Source organism: Vicia villosa, linkage group LG2 (assembly GCF_029867415.1).
Source record: "Vicia villosa cultivar HV-30 ecotype Madison, WI linkage group LG2, Vvil1.0, whole genome shotgun sequence".
Classification (NCBI taxonomy): domain Eukaryota; kingdom Viridiplantae; phylum Streptophyta; class Magnoliopsida; order Fabales; family Fabaceae; genus Vicia; species Vicia villosa.
The window spans coordinates 180,315,623-180,337,107 of NC_081181.1; the positions used below are offsets into that span (position 1 = coordinate 180,315,623).

Here is a 21,485-nt window from a genome sequence, read left to right on the forward strand (position 1 = left end):
CGGAGTGCTTTGGTTATGATTTGCCACTCATTAATTTGGTTGATTTGAAAATTCTAGAATAATAATGTTTTTTTCTCCTCTACCACTACGAAGGATGTGGAAGATAAAAGTATATTCTTAGTATAGAAATAGTATCTTGGTAGGGGACTTTTGACGGAGGGTGGCTTCTTAACCCATTAGAGTTGAGGAATTTGGTTTGTACTCGACAGTAGAGGCTGCCTCATACGCTTTTTTTGGCTTCTAGGGCCCAATTTTTGTTGTTACAGGATCATATATTGAGAGACAGTGGAGTATATAGTATGGACTCTAATTTCGAGAGAGCTTTGGATTATCTTAGTGTTGGGATTCTAGATTTTGACCTTAGCAATTTTACTAGCAAGGACACTATCCATCCTAAAGCACGTTATATTTTGGCGAGGTCCTTTTTTAGTAAAAAATTTTATGACATGAATGTAAAGTTTGACATAACCACAAGACACGAAGTAGTTTTTGGTTATTTGCTATCCGTACATGCTCAAGACTTTCTTCTTGCTATTCCTATATATGGGCTAGGTCAAGATATGTCATCGGTGGAGTATCGTACTATCCTAAGATGTCCCCTTATAATTCTCTTATTTTCTATTGATGAGGTTTGTCTTTTGTCGCAAGGTGTATATGAATACATTTTTGGAACACACAATTCAATGTAGGAAGTTTCAAGGATTTAAATACTGACATGACCTTGTTAGGGATGTCCTATTTGATATATTCGGTGGACCAAAGTATATGTGAAGAATGTGACGCGTGTGAATTTCTTTACTGACACGTGAGGGGAGATCGACGCTTAGGCCAACAAACGTTCTGATATACTAGTGGGCAGGAGATAAACATGATGGTTTTTAAGGATATGCAAGGAAGGCTACCACACATGGTCTTAAAATTTGCACAGTTAAATTGTACTTAAAAAGCCTTAATTTCAAATATTCATTATAATGTTCTAGATTTGAAACATCTCCACCCATTAAGAACATGAAGACAACTCTTGTACCATTATCATTGCATGACATTGAGAAGACAACTCTTGTCCAGTCATCATTGCAAAATTACATGCTAGTTACATGTGACCTCTTATTTTTCTTATTTTCTAAAAAAAATTCACACAATAAAAAATTAAACTCAATTTATTTTTGACAAAAAATAAATTCACATGAAATCCCCCAAATTAAAATCTTTTTATGAGATAAGATTACTAGATAAAATAATTATGATTATTAGTACTGTGGATGTGTGTCTAATAAATCAATAAAATAAGAGAGAAAAAAGGCACTTACTAATTGCTACACTCCTATCATCTATCTTTTGGACTCCACAAGAAAGAAAGAAAATTAAAAAATAAATAAAAACAACGAGTTAACTCATCTCATACGCATCTAATTTTCACACCTCCCAAGTAAAGGCAAACGAGTTAACTCAATCAACATCAACTTTACTCATCTTCCATTTCAATCTTCTTCTTGCTTCATCATTCTCACACCCCATTAAAATTCACCAGCGACCCATTTATTGAATCAACCTAAACATCACCATTCCTCATTTCAAGAACCATTTTCCGTAGAAACCGATGTTTTCAGAAGTTGCATACAAACTGTTCGATGAAATTCCCTAACCACGTCTTGCACACCAAACCCACTTCTCAACCTTCGCCTCACCGTTCACAGAAAGCTGGCAGCTTTTTCCATGGTTAACCAAAATGTACCTCCTTACATCCTCTGGTAACATCAGTGTGTACTTCTCCTCACACTTCACTTGTTCATCCAAAGAATGGCCAGTTGAATTTGACCTCAAAAGCTTCGGTTTTGATGCATGGGCATCACCACAATTGATACTTTCTCCGATTTGGTTTGGGTTTTGGTCATTGGAAGCATTATTATTGAGACTGATTTCGGGTTCGGTTTCAGTTTCGGTTTCGGTTTGAGAACTTTCTTCACACATATGGTCATTGTTGAAATGGGGTGGGGTGATAATTGGGATAGAAACCTGACAAGAATCTTGGTTAAGATTTGCCCGACAAACAGGACATGTGACATGCGAAGCTAGCCATGAATCAATGCATTGAGGGTGAAAAACATGGTTGCATTTAGGTAGTAATCTTAAAGTATCATTTTCTTTGAAATCTGTTAAACAAACAGCACATTCCAATGGTCCTTTATCAGTTTTAAGATCCTTGATAGCTGAGTAAAAGAGGATAGGGAAAGTGTTGAGAAGCTCTTGGTTGATACCATGAGAACATGAACAAGGACAATCAGTGGTGTGGTTTGTTCTTGTGATGATGATGTGTGATTCAACGCAGTTTCTGATGTAGAAAAAGATGATTCCTAGGAAAAGGAGTAGGCAAAGTATGGAACCAACTGTGATTGCAAAGGAGGGTTCCCATTTGTGGTGAGAGATGTCTGTGGGAAGAGGTTGCATGGAGGTTTGTGATTGGACATGGTTGAGGAAGAGAAGGAGGAGGAAGGGGATTAGAGATGTGTTGAGATGAAACATAAACATAACCATGTTTGTGAGAATTTGATTGAGAAAGATGAGTGTGATGTTTGGTTTGGTGGAGTTTGTGTTTTTGGGAGGTAGGGAATATGGAGAAAAGGGAGAGGAATGAGTGTTATAAAGGGGAGAGAAGAGGAAAGAGGAAAGGAAGTTGCATTTGTTGCTTGAAGGACAAGGATTTGGTTTAGTGGAGAAAAGCTTGAAAGATGAACGGTGAAGAGTGAAGTGTGAAGTGAACACTCTACTTTTATGTTCCTTTTGGTTAATTCTAAGGGGCTATAAATATATAGCACAAAGTTGAAAGATATATTAATTAATTAAAATACTTAAATAACTTTTTGTTTTGTTTTTAATAGTCTAACTTCAAATATATCCAACATTGCCTTAATTTTGTCAAATATAAGTGCTTGAGTGCAAATTTGAATCTACAACATCTGACTTGTTATTTTTAATAAAATAAACTCTAGCTGTTAATAAAAAAACAACATATAATGATAATTAGTTTATAGTAGATAAATTTATAATCAAAGATTTTGATCAGTAAAAATTAACATATAATTGACAAATTAGTTTATAACAGAATAATTTATAAATGAACACTGATTATTTAATTGATAGAAATATCTTATAATACATAAATTAATTGATTGAGTTTATAGTATTTCATATATTTTTTTTGGTTGAACTCTTTCATAAAAGAAATGATATAGAAATATGTGTTTAATTAATTTTTCATTTAAACCTATCAAGATAAAAAATAAAAATTATAAATGATTTAATTTAATTTATTAGAATAAGGTATATATCTATTGTAACTAAACTATAACTTTGTAACAAATTTTGATTCTATTATTAAAAGAAATTGATTTTTAGGTTTATTAAAATATTAATGTATTTAGTCTATTTTATAGACCAAATACATAAATCATTTAATAAATTTAAAAATAAATTTAAAAATATTTTTTCTCAAAAAGAGAGAGGGAGTAGTTATTAAACATGTTTTCTTAAATGTGTAAATTTACCAAACTATAAAACATATTATAAGTACCAAAATCAACCTTGTCAAAGTGAACCTTTTCTTATAAATGGGACCGGACATAGTAAAACTTAAATATTGAACGGATTTAAACCCTACCCAAACATTTAATAAATTATAACAAAATAATTACTAATATTTCTGGAGTGAAATACTAGCAATTATGTCAACAACTTTTGTTTTTTGTTTTTTTGTCTTAACTCTTGTCTTATTTAATGATGATATATTTAAACTATTTTTATTTAATATTTTTATTCTTTATTTTTTAACTATTTAATTCATTAATTTATAAGAATAACTTAGATAATCAATTTTTTATTAAAATGAAAATACTAAATATGATTAATTATAAAATTTCAAAAAGAATAAATTAAATGTGCTTCATTAATGTGTTGCTTATTTAATTGATAGTAGTTATGAAAAAGTAACAAATTTATATTTAGAGTTGTCATTTATGCATTTTCAAGATTCAACATCATTTTGTTGAGCTGGAGAAAGCTGGTTTTGGCGGTTTCAATTCATTTCTGCAATTTTCATTCGCTAGTATTCGGTTTCAGTTTCAATAAAACAGTAGAAGACACAAATTTTGATAAACTTTCGTTCTGGCAGTATTGCAGAACTTCATAGTTACATGTTCCAAGGTATTCATGCATAAATGCATCATGTTTTACAACTAGAGTAGTATTTTTTTCCACTAACGAAATTTGTATAAAAACGATGGCTAATGATTGGAACTGAGACAAAAAGTAGTGAAAATAATGTGCGTACAAAATAAAAAATGTGGTGGTAGGATCTAGAAGTAAAATTATTTATGGTTTTCAAAGTAATGTAAAAAATGAACAAGCAATCTCATTAAACATGAACGATACAAAGAACGACACTCGAAGGCAAATATTAATTGCCCTCAGACACGTCTTTTTGAAGTTGGTGAAAAAATAGTAAAGAATTAAAGAATGAACGATATTTATGTTCATAGTCACATAAAAATTTAACTTAAAATTAAAATGTTTAACATATGACTCCATGTTCAAAGAGGGAGAGAAATACCGAAGGTTTGAAAAATACTGGTTTAAAGCAAAATTATTTTTTAAATTAGAGTTTAAAAATATTTTAATTAAAAATGTTTTGACTAGTTTAATTAAAAATTAGAGTTTAAAAATGTTTTTCTAATGTTCACTAGTTTAAAATACTTTCGTAGATGCACCTCAGGAATAATTCAATTTTTGACAAAAAAAAAATGTGCTTCTGAATGTGCATCTATAAAAACAGGAGCAAAATTAAAATTTTGTCAGGTACCTAAGAGTGTGTTTGGATGAGGTAATTAGAAATTTTAAAGTAATTTAAAATTCAAAGCAATTCAAATGATTCAATTCAAATCCATTCATTTTTAAATTGTTTTGTTTGGATGGAGTATTAAGATAATTCATTGTTAGATTTTTGGTGTCATTTTGTATAAAATTTAAATTTTTTGGACCAAATTAAAAAATGAAAAAGTAGGGACTAATTTGTAATTTTTAAAAATTTGAAGGACCAAATTGTAAATTTTAAAAATTATTAAGGACCAATTTGCACTTTTTAAAAAAATTTTGGGGTCAATTTTATAATTTTGAAAAATATGAGGACCAAATTGTAAATTTTGAAGAAATAATAATAACAAATACATTCTATGGAACATGAGAGGAATTTTAAATTCTTCGGTTTTTGGTGTCATTTCAAAATGATTAAATTTAACTTAGATGAAATACTCCATAAATTTCCATCATTTTAACAATTCTTCATTTTTGTATCCAAACAATGGATTTTCGTCAAATCATTTTAAATTCCCTCAAAACATTACTTTCCCTCATTAAAATGCTCCATCCAAACACACTCTAAGAGAATCAAGAGGTGCATTGAGAATTTCTAATAATATATACAATTAGAAATTAGATGTTATAGTATTTTAGAAATAACTATAGATGAGATACATGAGATTAAGTTGTTTAAGAGACCGCCAATTAAGACTTTAAAATGATGTGGAAAAAATTAAATAATGTGGCAACGTGTGAACGAGGTGGATAGATTCATCCTTATACATTTAACTTTACAGCGTAGTCCTAATTAGGATTGTTTATGGTTTATGAACTGTATTGAACCAAACCACATTTATAATTTGGTTTAGTTTGCGATAACCATTTCAATAAAAATTTAGTTAATAGTTAAAATTGTTTTAATTTAATTTAAAACTAGTTTAAAATCAGTTTGCAATTTAAACCAATTTTATATTTTTAACTCTTTTAAAATTAATTTATTTAATTTTATAAAAAAATTATATTAAATTTTTTTAAAAAAATATTTATTTAAAAAAACAATTTTTTTATTTTCATAAATTTTTGAAACTTTTTTATTTCTCAGAAAAAAATTTCGAAGTTTTTTAATTTTCATAAACTATTTATTTTTTTTCATATTTATTTTAAATTGTAAGAGTAAATTTATAATTTTAAAAATACAATATTATTTATTTTAATATTAATATTTCTTCACATGTTCATAATTTCAAAATGTAGGGATTTCTCTATTTTATTCAGTGTAACAATATTTTTTTTTAAAATATTCTCTGCATATATTAGCAACTGGCAAATAATTTATCTGTCATGTGATTTTTCATTTAATTTTTGAAAATATTCATAGTAAAAAATGTTACACGTTATTAATAGCAAAAATATTCTCTCCTTATAAAAATAGTGACGCAGTCGGAAGCCGCCCAAAGGAATAACAAACGCTAAACCTTGAATGAAAACAAGGTTGCAAGCGCCCAAAGGAATAACAAGCGCTAAACCTTGAATGAAAACAAGGTTGCAAGCGCAAACCCTATAGATAAGCTCTGGAGTCTACCAGAAATAAAGAAAACTTTGGATTCCATTATAATAAAAGAGATAATCCTTATGGTCATGCCAAAGGTCTTTAAATACAGAAAACAAATAAACCTTATTGGGCCTTATGGGCTTTTAATCCAAAACAAAATTAAATAAAACAAATAAAATAGAAATTGCTTAAATATTAAAACTAAAATTGCTTAAATATTAAAATGCTTTCCGATGTGCGGTTTTTTCTTTGATACACACAATCCTCCTACATCAGTCTCCTTCACTTCTGAAGAACTCGACCCCGAGTTCTCTTCTTGATAAAGAAATTCATCTGGCAGCTTGCTTTAATTGTAAGTACCCACTGAAAACCTCTCCTTACGCCGAAACATCATCATATCTTCTCCCACATTAAAAACTTTAACTTCCATGTGTTTATCTCGCATAGGAGGCAATTCGTTTGCCAGCTCATCTGCGGTTAACTCCTTGAAACCCTTTAGGATCCCTAGCAGTTCTTTTGGAATTGTTGTTTCCTCCTTTACAGCATTCATCAACCCTTTGATCACCACTGGACAAAAACATTCAGTTTCTTTTACAACCTCATCAAGCTCCTTTTCACTCTGCGTTATCATCAAGAATCTAGAATTCTTTCCTCCTGGATTCTTATCAAAGTGTAAAACAAGAGCCATAGAAATTTTATGTGTGCCCCATGTAAACATCATCACGTTATCCCGTCCTCGATAAGTGATATCATTATCAAACTGCCAAGGCCTACCAAGTAAAATATGACAAATATCCATATCAAGAACATCACAAAGTACCTATTCTCTATAATGTTTTCCGATGGAGATAGGAACTCTACAGGTTAGTGTTACTCGAACTTGGGAGCCCTTACTTACCCAACCGAGGGTGTATGGCTTCTCATGGAGTTTTGTGGACAACTTCAAATAATCTACCAATTTCTGCGACACCAGATTCTCCATGCTGCCACTATTCACAATTAGATTACACACTTTGTTCTTGATAGAACAATATGTCTTGAACAAATTCTTCCATTGCCCTTCGTCTTTGGATTTTAGTAACATTCGTTGCAACACAAAATTTACCCTCTGATCAGATTCTTCCTCCGCAAACTCAACATCGGCATACTCATCGTTCTCAATTGTAGGATCTTCCTCCCTTTCTTCCACAACAGCAGCGACTCTCCTTGTTGGACAAACATTCGATTTGTGGCCTCTTCCGTTACAACGATAACTGTGTCTATAGCGGGTCTAGCATATGGGTTATTTTGCCTCTGAATCGGTGCTTTACCCTGCTGCACACCTCTAGAGCTTCTAGCCCCCTTATTCCCAGGGTTGGAATCTCGGAGTGTTGCATTCTTTTCCTTATCACCTGCTGATTCACAGTTACTTTGGGGTGAGTACCTTTCAATAAACGAGAAATTTCGAGGGGATTTCTCAATCAATTCTGCCTTTAAAGCTAAACTGGATGCTTCAGCTACGGTCCATACAGTCTGTAAACCCATCTTCTCTTGCAAGGATCCCTTTAGGCCACTAATGTATCGAGCCACTTTCTATCTCTCTAATTCTCCCAATTCATTGCGCTCAGAAAATCGCAGGAATTCAGCTGTGTATTCAATCACGGTTCTCTTACCCTGAACACACTCAATGTACATCTTATAAAGAATTCGTTCATAATCCTCCGATAAAAACCGCTCCAGCATCATTTGTTTCATTCTTCGCCAAGTTCTAATTGGCCCTTTTCTTTGCCTCTGCCTTTGAACAACAAGTTTATCCCACTAGACAGTTGCAGTACTTTTAAGCCTGATCGCAACCATCTTGACTTGCTTGTTCTCAGGGACACCCATAACGTCAAAGAACCTGTCGACATCAATCCGCCAATCAAGAAATTCATCCACTCCCATCGTTCCGTAGAACAATGGAATATCAGCCTTCACTCGATAGTCATGGTTATTATGTAGATTCCCACGATTATCCTCTTCATCGTAAGGTTCTTTTTCATCAAAACTCGAATCTTTGACACAGTTTCCACCCCGTAGAACCCTAATCGGTTCCTCTCTCCTGTCTCTTCGCCAATTCCCATTGTTGTTGGCGTTGTTCGCCTGATTTGCTAAATTCACCATCTATTCAGTCAAAGCAGTTAGAGTCGCGGTAAAAGCCGTGGTAATTCCCTCAAGATCTGCTTTGGTCACTAGTTGATCCGACATAATTGTAAAGCTACGAAAAGAACAGGAGAAAACTTGCTTCCCTCAAGATCTGCTTTGGTCACTAGTTGATCCGCCATAGTTGTCAAGCTACGAAAAGAACAGGAGAAAACTTGCTCTGATGCCAACTGACGCAGTCAGAAGCCGCCCAAAAGAATAGCAAGCGCTAAACCTTGAATGAAAACAGGGCTATAGATAAGCTCTGGAGTCCACCAGGAATAAAGAAAACTTTGGATTCTATTATAATAAAAGAGATAATCCTTATGGTCATGGCAAAAGTCTTTAAATACAGAAAACAAATAAACCCTATTGAGCCTTATGGGCCGTTAATCCAAAACAAAATTAATTAAAACAAATAAAATAAAAATTGCTTAAATATTAAAACAAAATTACTTAAATATTAAAATGTTTTTCGACGTTAATCCAAACCATTTAAATAATTTTAAAATGATTATGGTCTTAGTTTTTTTCTAAATGATTTTAAAAACTAAAAAAAACTAAAAAAAACACATTGTATACTCATCACTAATTAAACTGAACATATAAAAACACAAGTAAATAATTTTAATTAAGCATAATTTTACAAAATAACTCAAGTTTTAAACACTTAAATATCTCGCAATAAATAGTTATCAATCCTTCTATGACTGGGCCTCTCAATCTTTTGGACCTATGACTAGCCTAAAACAATTATCAATTCTTCAAAGACAATTTTTTTTAGACCCTAATCCAAAATACCCCTTTATTTCGTAGATTATCTTCGAAATCACTCATTTTCACATTTTCAAATATCTCATAGATGTATTTCCGAAAACACTCATTTTTTTAGTGTTTTCGAAAATGCATCTCCAAAAACAAAAACCCTCCATGTCATGGCTTCCACAAAAGCTTCCTCTCCAGAATTTATTGACCTTGTTGATGGTGATGGGCGAATTTGTTGTGGCGTCGCTTAGATTATTGCGGTGAAAGCTGAAGTAGACGTTGGTAGTATCGTTGCAAGAACTTGATTATGAGGTTGAAGAATGTATAGAAAGTGGTGTACAAGGAATAAATACGTGCTGATGAGTTCATTGCTAAATTCCATCAGCAAATGAGATTTCAGTGTCAGATTTCTCTTCTACAATACAACAAGAAAACACCCAGCAGACAGAAGAGACACGAATTGACATATTCTAAATATTTAAGAAGTGCATTTCCGAAATATTTTAATGGGTGATTTCGAAAGTGCATCTCCGAATGCAATATTTTTTTTAAAAAAATGGTTTTTTTGGAAGTGCACATCCAAAATCATTTTTTTTCAGAAAAATATCCCTTTGAGGATGCACTTTCGAAATATAGAGACATTTATGAAATTTCGTCGCAAATTACTAAGAAGATAGAGAGGTACGTAAAGAAATTGTCTTCTCCAAAATAGACGAATTTATCCCAACAACTCAAGTCAATAATTATTAAGTTGAGGTTGTTGTGTTGGAACCTCATTTATTTTGGACTGGTTTTGAATCGGATTGAAAACCATTTTGAATTTTTATATTGGTTTTTATAAAAAGAATAGTTTGATTTTCAAACTTAAATCAATAAAATGGATTGATTCTTGTAATTTGGTAACGATGCACACCATGACACCACTATAAATAGGTGATGGTAAAATAGTAATTCAGTTGCATCCAAATTTCAACATCAAAAGAGCCTTGGTATACAAAGGAAAGTTACAATTGTCTATTAGTTCTACCATACAGTTGTCTAGAAAGAGAGAGACTCATAGCTTGAAACTTTGATGAACCTTACAAGGTAAGTTTTTAGTTCCACCATACCAAAACCAAAATGCAGAGAACTGTCAAGCTAAATTACGAACCCGATGAACAGTTTGAAAAAACAAAATTCAGTTTTTCTGAACCATTCCATTCAGCACTATCCGATATAAAAATGCTTCAAATATTTCATACAAGAGTACAACACAATCACATGAAATACTATTTGATCCATTTTCAGGAATTAAAACTTGACACAGACATTTCAGATTCTTCAGTATGTTATGTGGCCTTCTTTTTCAGCAGCAGTTCTGTCCTTACAGCTTAATCTAACATATATTAAATATAACGAAAAAGACAGTTCAAATCAAATTTGATTGCCACTAAATAATTCTATTACAATTTAAAAGGCATCCAAATAAGAACTTTGTTTTCTAATGCAGACTCAACTCAGTTGCAAATAGAAGATTTCACCAAACATCATTCTCTCAATTCAAATGGTTCTTATTATTCTACTCGGGCAATTCCAACTGCAAGACCTACATTTTCCTGATCTCCATGAATAAAACAATATACGCCATTGCTTTCTATGAAACATCAAACACCAGACAGTGATACATGGACACAATAGTGATTTCAGAAATAGAGGTGATCAAACGTAATCATACGTGTCGATATTGTCCCCGTATCAGACACCAGATACGCCTTTAATCTGAAGTGTTGTGTCGGTCGGTGCTACTCATATTGTGTTTTCTTAGTCTCAGCATAAGCCAATCAAAATAAATATATTTGAGACTGTCATACCCCAATCAAAATAAATAGTTTAATTTTTAAAACTTAAACCAATAAAATGGATTGATTCTTGTAATTAGGTAACCATGCACACCACTATAAATAGGTGATGGTAAAATAGTGCTATAATTCAGTTGCATCCAAATTTCAACATCAATGGTATACAAAAGAAAGTTACAATTGACTAGTAGTTCTACCATACAACCCTCAATAAAAAAAGTTAATATTACCTACAATCAAACATCTAAATAGATTAATAATCTTTGATCATCTATCTGAAAGAGTAAAAAGCGCACTGCAACCGCGTTGTTTCAAGGTCAAAACAGAAGCTACAAACTCGAGATTTTGAGTGGATGCACATTAATGTTTCTATGGCCAAAACAAACGCACTGTAAGACTTCCACTCGTAAGTATATATAGAAAGAGAGAGACTCATAGCTTGAAACTTTGATGAACCTTACAAAGTAAGTTTTTAGTTACATCACCATACCAAAACCAAAATGCAGAGAACTGCCAAGCTAAACAACGAACCTGTTGAACAGTTTGAAAAAACAACATTCAGTTTTTGTGAACCATTCCATTCAGACTCTCCAATATTACAATGCTTCAAATATTTAATATAATAGTGCAACACAATCACGTGAAATACTATTTGATCAATACTATTTCAAGAATTAAAACTTGACATAGACACTTCAGATACTTCAGCCTGTTATGTAGCCTTTTTTTCTGCTGCAGTTCTATCCTTACAGCTTAATCTAAAATACATTAAATATAACAAAAAAAGACAGTTCAAGTCCAATTTTATTGCCGCTAAATAATATGTATTACAATTTAAAAGGCATTCAAATAAGAACTTTGTTTTCCAATGCAAATCAACTCAGTTGCAAATGGAAGATTTCACTAAACGTCATTCTCTCAATTCAAATGAATCTTATTATTCTAGTCGGACTATTCCAACTGCAAGACCTACATTCTCCTCATCCACCCATAAGATCCCCATGAATAAAACTATATAAGCTGTTGTTTTCTACGAAGCATCGACACTGACACGTAGACACGAGTAATTTTAGAAATAGAAGTGATCAAACATAATCATACGCGTCTGTGTCGTTCCTGTATCAGACAGTAGACGCGCCTTCAATCTGAAGTGTCGTGTCACTGCTACGGAGATTGCTTTATCTTAGTTTCAGTATAAGCCAATCAAAATAAATATATTTGAGTAATTCAAAACAATTAAAGATTTGTAAGCTTCCGTCATCTACCACATTTATATTATAGACATACAATCCTGATATAGAAACCTAAATTTTTTAGCATTAGAGAGATAAGGAAACAGAAAATGAAGCAAAAACTAAAAAAAGAAATTGTAGAAAGATCTACCTGAGGCGTTATGCATGCATATATATCACTCGCAATCTATCATATCAACTTTGGCCAACGGAGATTTTTGAAGCAAGAACTTCACTATCCTGCTTACTACCTCATCTGATATACTTGAAGAAGATTTCATTTCCAATTTCAACAACTTCAATCTTGCACAGCAAGGAAATTGACTTATCATTGAATCAGTAGTTAAGAGAACCTACACAATGAAATTGAATTATGCATACTTTAACAGATAATCTCAATGTTGAGATTGAGTCTCAAAACAAATAACAGATACAGAAGTAACTTACATTTAGTATGTTAAGCGTACTTGAAGAGAGTGTCATCGTCTGTACATAATTAGCGAACACTTGCAGCCAACTTATTAACACCGAATAAGTCCTCTCGAGATTCGTATGAAAATAGGCTTCAACATCGATATTTACTTCTTCAAGAAAACAAAGATTGCACGCAGAAACATCATGAATGAGATCACGCATGACAGTGAGAGAACTGAGGTTGGGAGTAGAAATCACAATTTTGTAAGCTACTTCTTGAATAGTACTACCTATTGTCAAACACGAAATGCTAGAATTAGATACCGTGAGGAACTTCGCATTGCAGTGTAGATTACATCGGTCAAGAACCAAATTCTTCAACATGTGACAATTCGAAAATGGCTCAGCACAACCATCGTCGTTCGCAGAAAACGTGACGTGCTCGAGATGCAAGCTTTTCAACACCGGCAACTGAAGGGAAGTTGGTAGTTCTGTCATCGACGGGACGGCCCAGACGGAAAGCTTAAGATATGTCAAAGTTTGACAAGAAAAGATACAAGGGTGCAACTTGAAATCATGTTTGAAATATAAATTAACTTCAACTCTAAACTTCCGGACATTATGCGAAACACCGTATGTCATGACCCTATCTAGGAGTTCAGGGTCAATACAACCTCGCCGCCTTAAATCAAGACCCCGTAACGAAATGGAGTCGTCTCGGCGAGATAGGATCTGATACACAAAGTTGTTGAAATAGTAAAGGCTAATGAAGTCATGGGAATTGAAATCAAGATTAGTGAGAGATTTCCAAAGGTTGGTCCATCTGGTAGACAAGACACAAGTTTGGACAGCATGTTTTGTGTTCATAAATTTCAATATTCGGAGTAAAACACAGTCAGGCAAATCACTGAACCTGTCCTTATTCTCTTCTCCAACTTCCATTTCCATCACTCACACCAAACCTAACAAATTTAGACAAACATATACATATCACAAACTTGATCTTTACACATGTACAGAAAAAACAGTAAAACAAAATAGAGAAATCACAGTGTTTCATGAATAGCTATGAAAAAGAAGACCCTTTTAGAAGTAAGATCCAAAAAAAGATTTTTTTTCTATTTTTCATTGGCAACAAAATTGAAAGTTTTGTTTTGGGTTTGATTGGAAAAAGAAAGGAAGCAAACATAGTAACAAAAAATGAAGAGTTGAAATTACCTAGTGGGGTTTGTTGGAAATTCAAACTAACGGAAGCAGATGAAGCTTTGACCTCAATCTTTGAAGCTTTTTTTTGTGAAATCTATGAATTTAAAAGAAAGGATTTAGTCAATATATGTGTTGTTGTCTTCAACAACCAGAAACTTTTTGCGGTGCTTGCACATAAAAAACGTGTGTGCTTATTTTATATTCCCTCCATTTTTTTTATTATAATTAGTTTTAGGAAAGAAAATTGCACTAGATTATCAGTTGTTTTATAATATTAATAAGTTATTAATTATTTTTTATTTAAATATTTATTATTTTATTTCCTTTCTATTTTTTAAAATTAGTTTTCTCATAAAATTAATAAATGATATTTTTATAAAAAATTATAATTCTCTCTTCAATAAAACAATAATCATATTTTTTAAACATGTGAAAATGTCAAAACAATTTACATTAATAATAAAGAGATTAATATTTTTGAGAAACTCTTATCTCACGCCATGAGCCTCTTATACACCGTGTGCGTTGTCTATAATATTTTTTTTTTGTTTTTCTAGATGTATCTCCGAAAACATCAATAAATAAATCAAATTAATTTTTTACTTTTTAAAAAATCTAATATCAATTTTTTTTAGATATTTTCAAAATATTAAAATATATATTTTTAAATAAAAGTTTTTTTCCAGTATCTTGTCTAAAATAATTTTTAAAGAACTTTTAAAAAAAACTTAACTTTTTTTTATGTTAAAAATAACTACAAATAACCAAAAACCTAAATTATGAACCGACAAATACAGAGGTCGACCAACAGCCACAACCTGAACTGTGGGTATCGAACGCAACTCAAAATCGTAATGGGAAGTTTTGGAAATGTCGCAATGCTGGGGTAAGTTTGTTGTTGAATATCCAGATGATTTCCCATATATTTTTCCTTCTACCCCTAAATTCTTGATAATAAGATTGTAATTTGTTTCTGTAGAATGATAATAGTTGCGACTTGTTTCTGTGGGATGATGAATATGGTGACTCAATAAATCAGAATCAGGACAATTTTCAAGGGTTTTGCAAGTTGTGTGACAAGACAGAAATGCAGCTACAAAGTGTTTTGAAGAAATTAGAGAAAGCAAAAGTGAAGGTTGAAGTTGAGAGGAAGACAAATTTTATGATGAAGTTGACACTTGTTCTGTCTTGGTTTTATTTTTGCATTGATGTACACCTTAATGTAATGTTTTATGTATGTTGAAGTAAATGAAATGGGTTATACCAAACAATCGGTTTCTTGTATTGTTATTCTTAATGTAATGTTTTCTGAATGTTGAAGATAATGTAATGGTTTCTATCAAATTATACTATTTTATGTCAAACAATTTGTAGGTACCAAATAGTCTTAATATTCATAATCATAAGCACCAAAAGTGTGCAATTGTCATTACAGCATATCACCAATAGTGTGCAATTGGCATACCAAAAAAAGCACCAAAAGTGTGCAATTGTCATTACATTGAATAGCACCAAAAGTGTGCATCACAAAATAGTATCAAAATGACATCACAAAATATCAGTTAAGTGCATTACAAAATAACAGATAAGTGAAATCCTAAAGTTTGGAAATTGATTTCTTCTTGGCCTTCTTCGGAGCCTTCTTTCCACTTTGAGATCCACTGCATTCTTGGGTCAGAATTCCTTCTTTCTCTTCACTCAAACACAAAGGTTGATCTGGGCTTGCACCTGGTCCAATGATGGGTTTTTGAAACCATCTCAGTTTTATTCTTTCACTTTGCCTCTTTTTCTTTGGTTTGTTTTCTTCTTTTACCTTTGCCTTGCCCTTTTTCATCTTTGGTTTGGTCTTCAGCTGGCAACCATCCACCCTAACAAATAGTCTGCAACCATTTATAAACCCTTTTTTACATCCATCAAAGCAAAAATAGAATGATCCAAACCTTGGCTGGGTAGTTGGGATTGGTCTCTCAACATTGATCTTCATTGTGCTCCCACCATTAACCCTCTGAAGCTCAGCAACATATCTCCACAAGATAGCATATTGATTGTCTGCATCTCCCTCAATAATCTTCTTTGCAATCAATTTGGCTTTCCATGCCCGACCCACAATTATACCACCTGAATAATTTTGTCTCATGTCTTGTATTATATCAGAGATCCTCACTGTGTCAGTTGTTTGCATTTTTTTCACAACATACTTGGTCACCCATCTAGAATTTACAGATCTATTTTCTAAAATCCTAGCACATGTGTGGGTGTCATTTATAGTCTTAATGGCAAAAGTTTCTTTCTGGCTCACCCTTGAGCAAAGAATGGAAAACCCACATTTAGCCTTGCACTCTACCCTTACTCTATACCCCTCATTTTTCACAAAAGTTATCTCCCTTCCATTTAAAATTGTCCACTCATGAATTGCCTCCTTAAAGTCATCTTGGGAATTGAATTGCATACCCCACTTAAACTTAAAATTCTTATTAAATTGCTCTTTCCTAAACTTCTCAAACTTAGGCCCTTTTTTATCTACAAATTTATCTGGGGTTGAGTTGTCTAACTCCTCACTAACATAATCCTCATCTTCCAATTTCCTCTTACTAGGACAAGGTAACAAACCAGTTATTTCTGGACCCTCCCTAATAGGTATAGTCACATCAATTTCTTCAAATCCATATGCAATAGCAGTGGTCCTTTCATCCTCGCTGTCATTCAAGCGTTCAACTGCATCTTCGTCAGTTACATCTAACCCAGCAAAATCATTCACACACCTAGGGGTCCTACCACTTAATTCTAAACCACTTACAATATGTTCAACATACATGTCGCCATATGTTTGCATAGCAATATAATAAGCAAAAAACTCATAAGCATCATCATCACTTTTAATTTGAAAAAAAATCATCATTTATGTCGGTGATTTTCGTCCACAGTCTATAGGACCCATCTACATAACCCCACTCATTAACCAGACTGCAAATGTGACTCGTGGTCCAATTATCCATTACTTGCCTATAAACAGTTGTTGAACTACCACCCCTGTATACGATTTCACCCTCAGCCATCCTTACAAACTCGCCTCCATGGTGGAAGACGACATTGAAGGATTGCAGTTGGTGAAATCAAATACGAAACTAATAAATATTTTTCGCATTTACATGCGATACAACCAGTATAAACGGATATAGAAGCTAAGCTGAGTGACATCGCCATCATCTCTGTCGTTCTCAGCCATCGTCACCGTCGTCTGAATCGTTTTCGCACTAGCTTCTTGTCCCAAATTCTAACCCTAACATTCAAGGGAGAAAACACAATGTTTAAAGTAGTAACACTGGTAATTACTTTATTTTTTTATTTAAATATGACGGCAATAAATTAAATCTAACTCATCTGTTCAAACACTGCCAGCAAGGATTCAGACTTACCCAGTCAGCAAAACATGAATTTAGGGAGAAGTGGATATGAAATCTTAGAGTGATAAGGGAGGAATCTTTAAAAAAATCTAATAAAGGACAAATAAAAACTTACCCTATTGAGAAGGGGTGAATAAGTGTCTACTATCTACATATTACTAAGAAATTGACTAAACAGACAAAATTACCCTTCTTACTAAAAAATATTACACTACAAATTGGACAAAATAGTAATTAACAAAATCACCCAATCACTTTTCTATTGTCCAACTAGTAACAAACCCGTGCATACGCACGGGTTCTGTTCGGTTATGCGAATTTGGATACATCATTTATTTTAAATAGAAATATTAAAAAAGAAAAAAAAATAGATAAGTAATTGATTATTTCAAATATAAAAATATTTAGATTAATAATTAGATAAATATTATAGATTGATAGATTTTTTTTGGAAGAAAGAAGTGAGAAAGTGATGAAAGAGAAAAAAAATAGAGAATAGAGAGAGATTTGATAAGTTTGATAAAATATAAGAGTTGTATTATTTTAATAATAAAATTAAGAACTTTATGATACAATGACCAAAAAACCCACAATTTTAATGTGTGACAAAAAATCAAATAAGGGTATTTTGGACTTTTCCACAATCATTAATTTTCTTATATTATAGATTGATAAATTTTTTTTGGAAGAAAGAAGTGAGAAAGTGATGAAAGAGAAAAATATAGAGAATAGAGAGAGATTTGATAAGTTTGATAAAATATAAGAGTTGTATTATTTTAATAATAAAATTAAGAACTTTATGGTACAATGACCAAAAAACCACAATTTTAATGTGGTGGCAAAAAATCAAATAAGGGTATTTTGGACTTTTCCACAACCATTAATTTTCTTATATTATAGATTGATAGATTTTTTTGGAAGAAAGAAGTGAGAAAGTGATGAAAGAGAAAAAAAATAGAGAATAGAGAGAGATTTGATAAGTTTGATAAAATATAAGAGTTGCATTATTTTAATAATAAAATTAAGAACTTTATGGTACAATGACCAAAAAACCATAATTTTATTGTGGTGGCAAAAAATCAAATAAGGGTATTTTGGACTTTTCCACAACCATTAATTTTCTTATATTATAGATTGATAGATTTTTTTGGAAGAAAGAAGTGAGAAAGTGATGAAAGAGAAAAAAAATAGAGAATAGAGAGAGATTTGATAAGTTTGATAAAATATAAGAGTTGCATTATTTTAATAATAAAATTAAGAACTTTATGGTACAATGACCAAAAAACCATAATTTTATTGTGGTGGCAAAAAATCAAATAAGGGTATTTTGGACTTTTCCACAACCATTAATTTTCTTATATTATAGATTGATAGATTTTTTTGGAAGAAAGAAGTGAGAAAGTGATGAAAGAGAAAAAAAATAGAAAATAGAGAGAGATTTGATAAGTTTGATAAAATATAAGAGTTGTATTATTTTAATAATAAAATTAAGAACTTTATGGTACAATGACCAAAAAACCACAATTTTAATGTGGTGGCAAAAAATCAAATAAGGGTATTTTGGACTTTTCCACAACCATTAATTTTCTTATATTATAGATTGATAGATTGATAGATTTTTTTGGAAGAAAGAAGTGAGAAAGTGATGAAAGAGAAAAAAAATATAGAATAGAGAGAGATTTGATAAGTTTGATAAAATATAAGAGTTGTATTATTTTAATAATAAAATTAAGAACTTTATGGTACAATGACCAAAAACCACAATTTTAATGTGGTGGCAAAAAATTAAATAAGGGTATTTTGGACTTTTCCACAACCATTAATTTTCTTATATTATAGACTGATAGATTTTTTTGGAAGAAAGAATTGAGAAAGTGATGAAAGAGAAAAAATTGAGAATAGAGAGAGATTTGATAAGTTTGATAAAATATAAGAGTTGTATTATTTTAATAATAAAATTAAGAACTTTATGGTACAATGACCAAAAAACCACAATTTTAATGTGGTGGCAAAAAATCATATAAGGGTATTTTGGACTTTTCCACAACTATTAATTTTCTTATATTATAGATTGATAGATTTTTTTGGAAGAAAGAAGTGAGAAAGTGATGAAAGAGAAAAAAATAGAGAATAGAGAGAGATTTGATAAGTTTGATAAAATATAAGAGTTGTATTATTTTAATAATAAAATTAAGAACTTTATGACACAATGACCAAAAAAACATAATTTTAATGTGGTGGCAAAAAATCAAATAAGGGTATTTTGGACTTTTCCACAACCATTAATTTTCTTATATTATAGATTGAAGATTGATAGATTTTTTTGGAAGAAAGAAGTGAGAAAGTGATGAAAGAGAAAAAAAATAGAGAATAGAGAGAGATTTGATAAGTTTGATAAAATATAAGAGTTGCATTATTTTAATAATAAAATTAAGAACTTTATGGTACAATGATCAAAAAACCATAATTTTATTGTGGTGGCAAAAAATCAAATAAGGGTATTTTGGACTTTTCCACAACCATTAATTTTCTTATATTATAGATTGATAGATTTTTTTGGAAGAAAGAAGTGAGAAAGTGATGAAAGAGAAAAAAAATAGAGAATAGAGAGAGATTTGATAAGTTTGATAAAATATAAGAGTTGTATTATTTTAATAATAAAATTAAGAACTTTATGGTACAATGACCAAAAAAACACAATTTTAATATGGTGGCAAAAAGTCAAATAAGGGTATTTTGGACTTTTCTACAACCATTAATTTTCTTATATTATAGATTGATAGATTTTTTTGGAAGAAAGAAGTGAGAAAGTGATGAAAGAGAAAAAAAATAGAGAATAGAGAGAGATTTGATAAGTTTGATAAAATATAAGAGTTGTATTATTTTAATAATAAAATTAAGAACTTTATGGTACAATGACAAAAAAAACACAATTTTAATATGGTGGCAAAAAATCAAATAAGGGTATTTTGGACTTTTCCACAACCATTAATTTTCTTATATTATAGATTGATAGATTGATAGATTTTTTTGGAAGAAAGAAGTGAGAAAGTGATGAAAGAGAAAAAAAATAGAGAATAGAGAGAGATTTGATAAGTTTGATAAAATATAAGAGTTGTATTATTTTAATAATAAAATTAAGAACTTTATGGTACAATGACCAAAAAACCACAATTTTAATGTTGTGGCAAAAAATTAAATATAGATGAAAATGAAGACTTTTCCCACATGTCAATTGCAATATTTAGCATTCAACTTTTTCCACCCAACACACATCTTCTCTCTCTTATTTCAAATTTCAAATTTCTTTCACATTTCATTTTCCCACACTTTCTTACTTTCATTTTAATTTTTCTCCATTTATTTATTATCACAAAAATTATAATCTATTTTTTAATTTTAATAAAATTAAATATTTATTTATCTTACGGGTTACAGTCAATACAATATTTAATTTATTTTAATTGATCATTACACACTTTTTCTATCTTAATTAAAACTTAAAATTTCTCTCACATTTTTTTCACACTTTCTTACTTTCTTTTTTAATTTATTTTTCTCTATTTATTTATTACTCCTAAAAAAAATATATTTTTAAATTTTAATAAAATTAAAAAATTTTGTTTTATCACGGGTCACTATCAACACAATATCTATTTTATTTTAATCAATCATTTTCTTTATTTCAGTGATAATATCCTTTTTTTTTTTTTTAATTTTCTCCATCTCAAATTTTTTTATGATTATTTAATGCAACTAAATTTATATGATTATTGTTCATTTTATATTTGTATTTAAATATATTTTATATTGCATCAAAGTTTTTTTTTTTGTTTCACGGGTCATTATCAATACAATATCTATTTTATTTTATTCAATAACTACTATTAATTGAGAGATAATTTTTATTTTTAAATATTAAAATTTCATTTTTTTTCTCCAACTTACAATTTTTTATATATAATTATTTAATATAATTGAATTTATATGATATTTTTCATTTATAATTAAACAATTCATTTTAAATTTATATATATCTAATTAAATTTTATACAATATCAAA

At 30.8% G+C, this 21,485-nt stretch overlaps 2 protein-coding genes across 2 annotated transcripts; both read right to left on the reverse strand.

The window, feature by feature from the left end:
* Positions 1-1,229: 1,229 nt before the first annotated feature.
* On the reverse strand, positions 1,230-2,780 carry LOC131653143 (E3 ubiquitin-protein ligase ATL6-like). Its single transcript, XM_058923220.1, has one exon. It carries the CDS (start codon positions 2,533-2,535, stop codon positions 1,642-1,644), a length of 894 nt encoding a protein of 297 aa, XP_058779203.1. The 5' UTR covers positions 2,536-2,780; the 3' UTR covers positions 1,230-1,641.
* Positions 2,781-10,295: 7,515 nt separating this feature from the next.
* Positions 10,296-14,172, reverse strand: LOC131653144 (putative F-box protein At1g58310). The gene is made up of 4 exons (XM_058923221.1): positions 14,031-14,172; positions 12,846-13,774; positions 12,550-12,751; positions 10,296-11,697 (listed from the first exon to the last, which is right to left on the reverse strand). The coding sequence occupies exons 2-3, from the start codon at positions 13,758-13,760 to the stop codon at positions 12,575-12,577; spliced, it is 1,092 nt and encodes a 363-aa protein (XP_058779204.1). The 5' UTR covers positions 13,761-13,774; positions 14,031-14,172; the 3' UTR covers positions 10,296-11,697; positions 12,550-12,574.
* Between the last annotated feature and the right edge of the window lie 7,313 nt (positions 14,173-21,485).

Excerpts from the sequence above, each read along its gene's own strand:
- LOC131653143 (XM_058923220.1), bottom strand. The coding sequence starts at position 2,535 with ATGGTTATGTTTATGTTTCATCTCAACACATCTCTAATCCCCTTCCTC.
- LOC131653144 (XM_058923221.1), bottom strand. The coding sequence starts at position 13,760 with ATGGAAATGGAAGTTGGAGAAGAGAATAAGGACAGGTTCAGTGATTTG. Across the intron at positions 12,752-12,845 it reads GTACGCTTAACATACTAAAT|GTTCTCTTAACTACTGATTC; the intron begins GTAAGTTACTTC and ends TTCATTGTGTAG.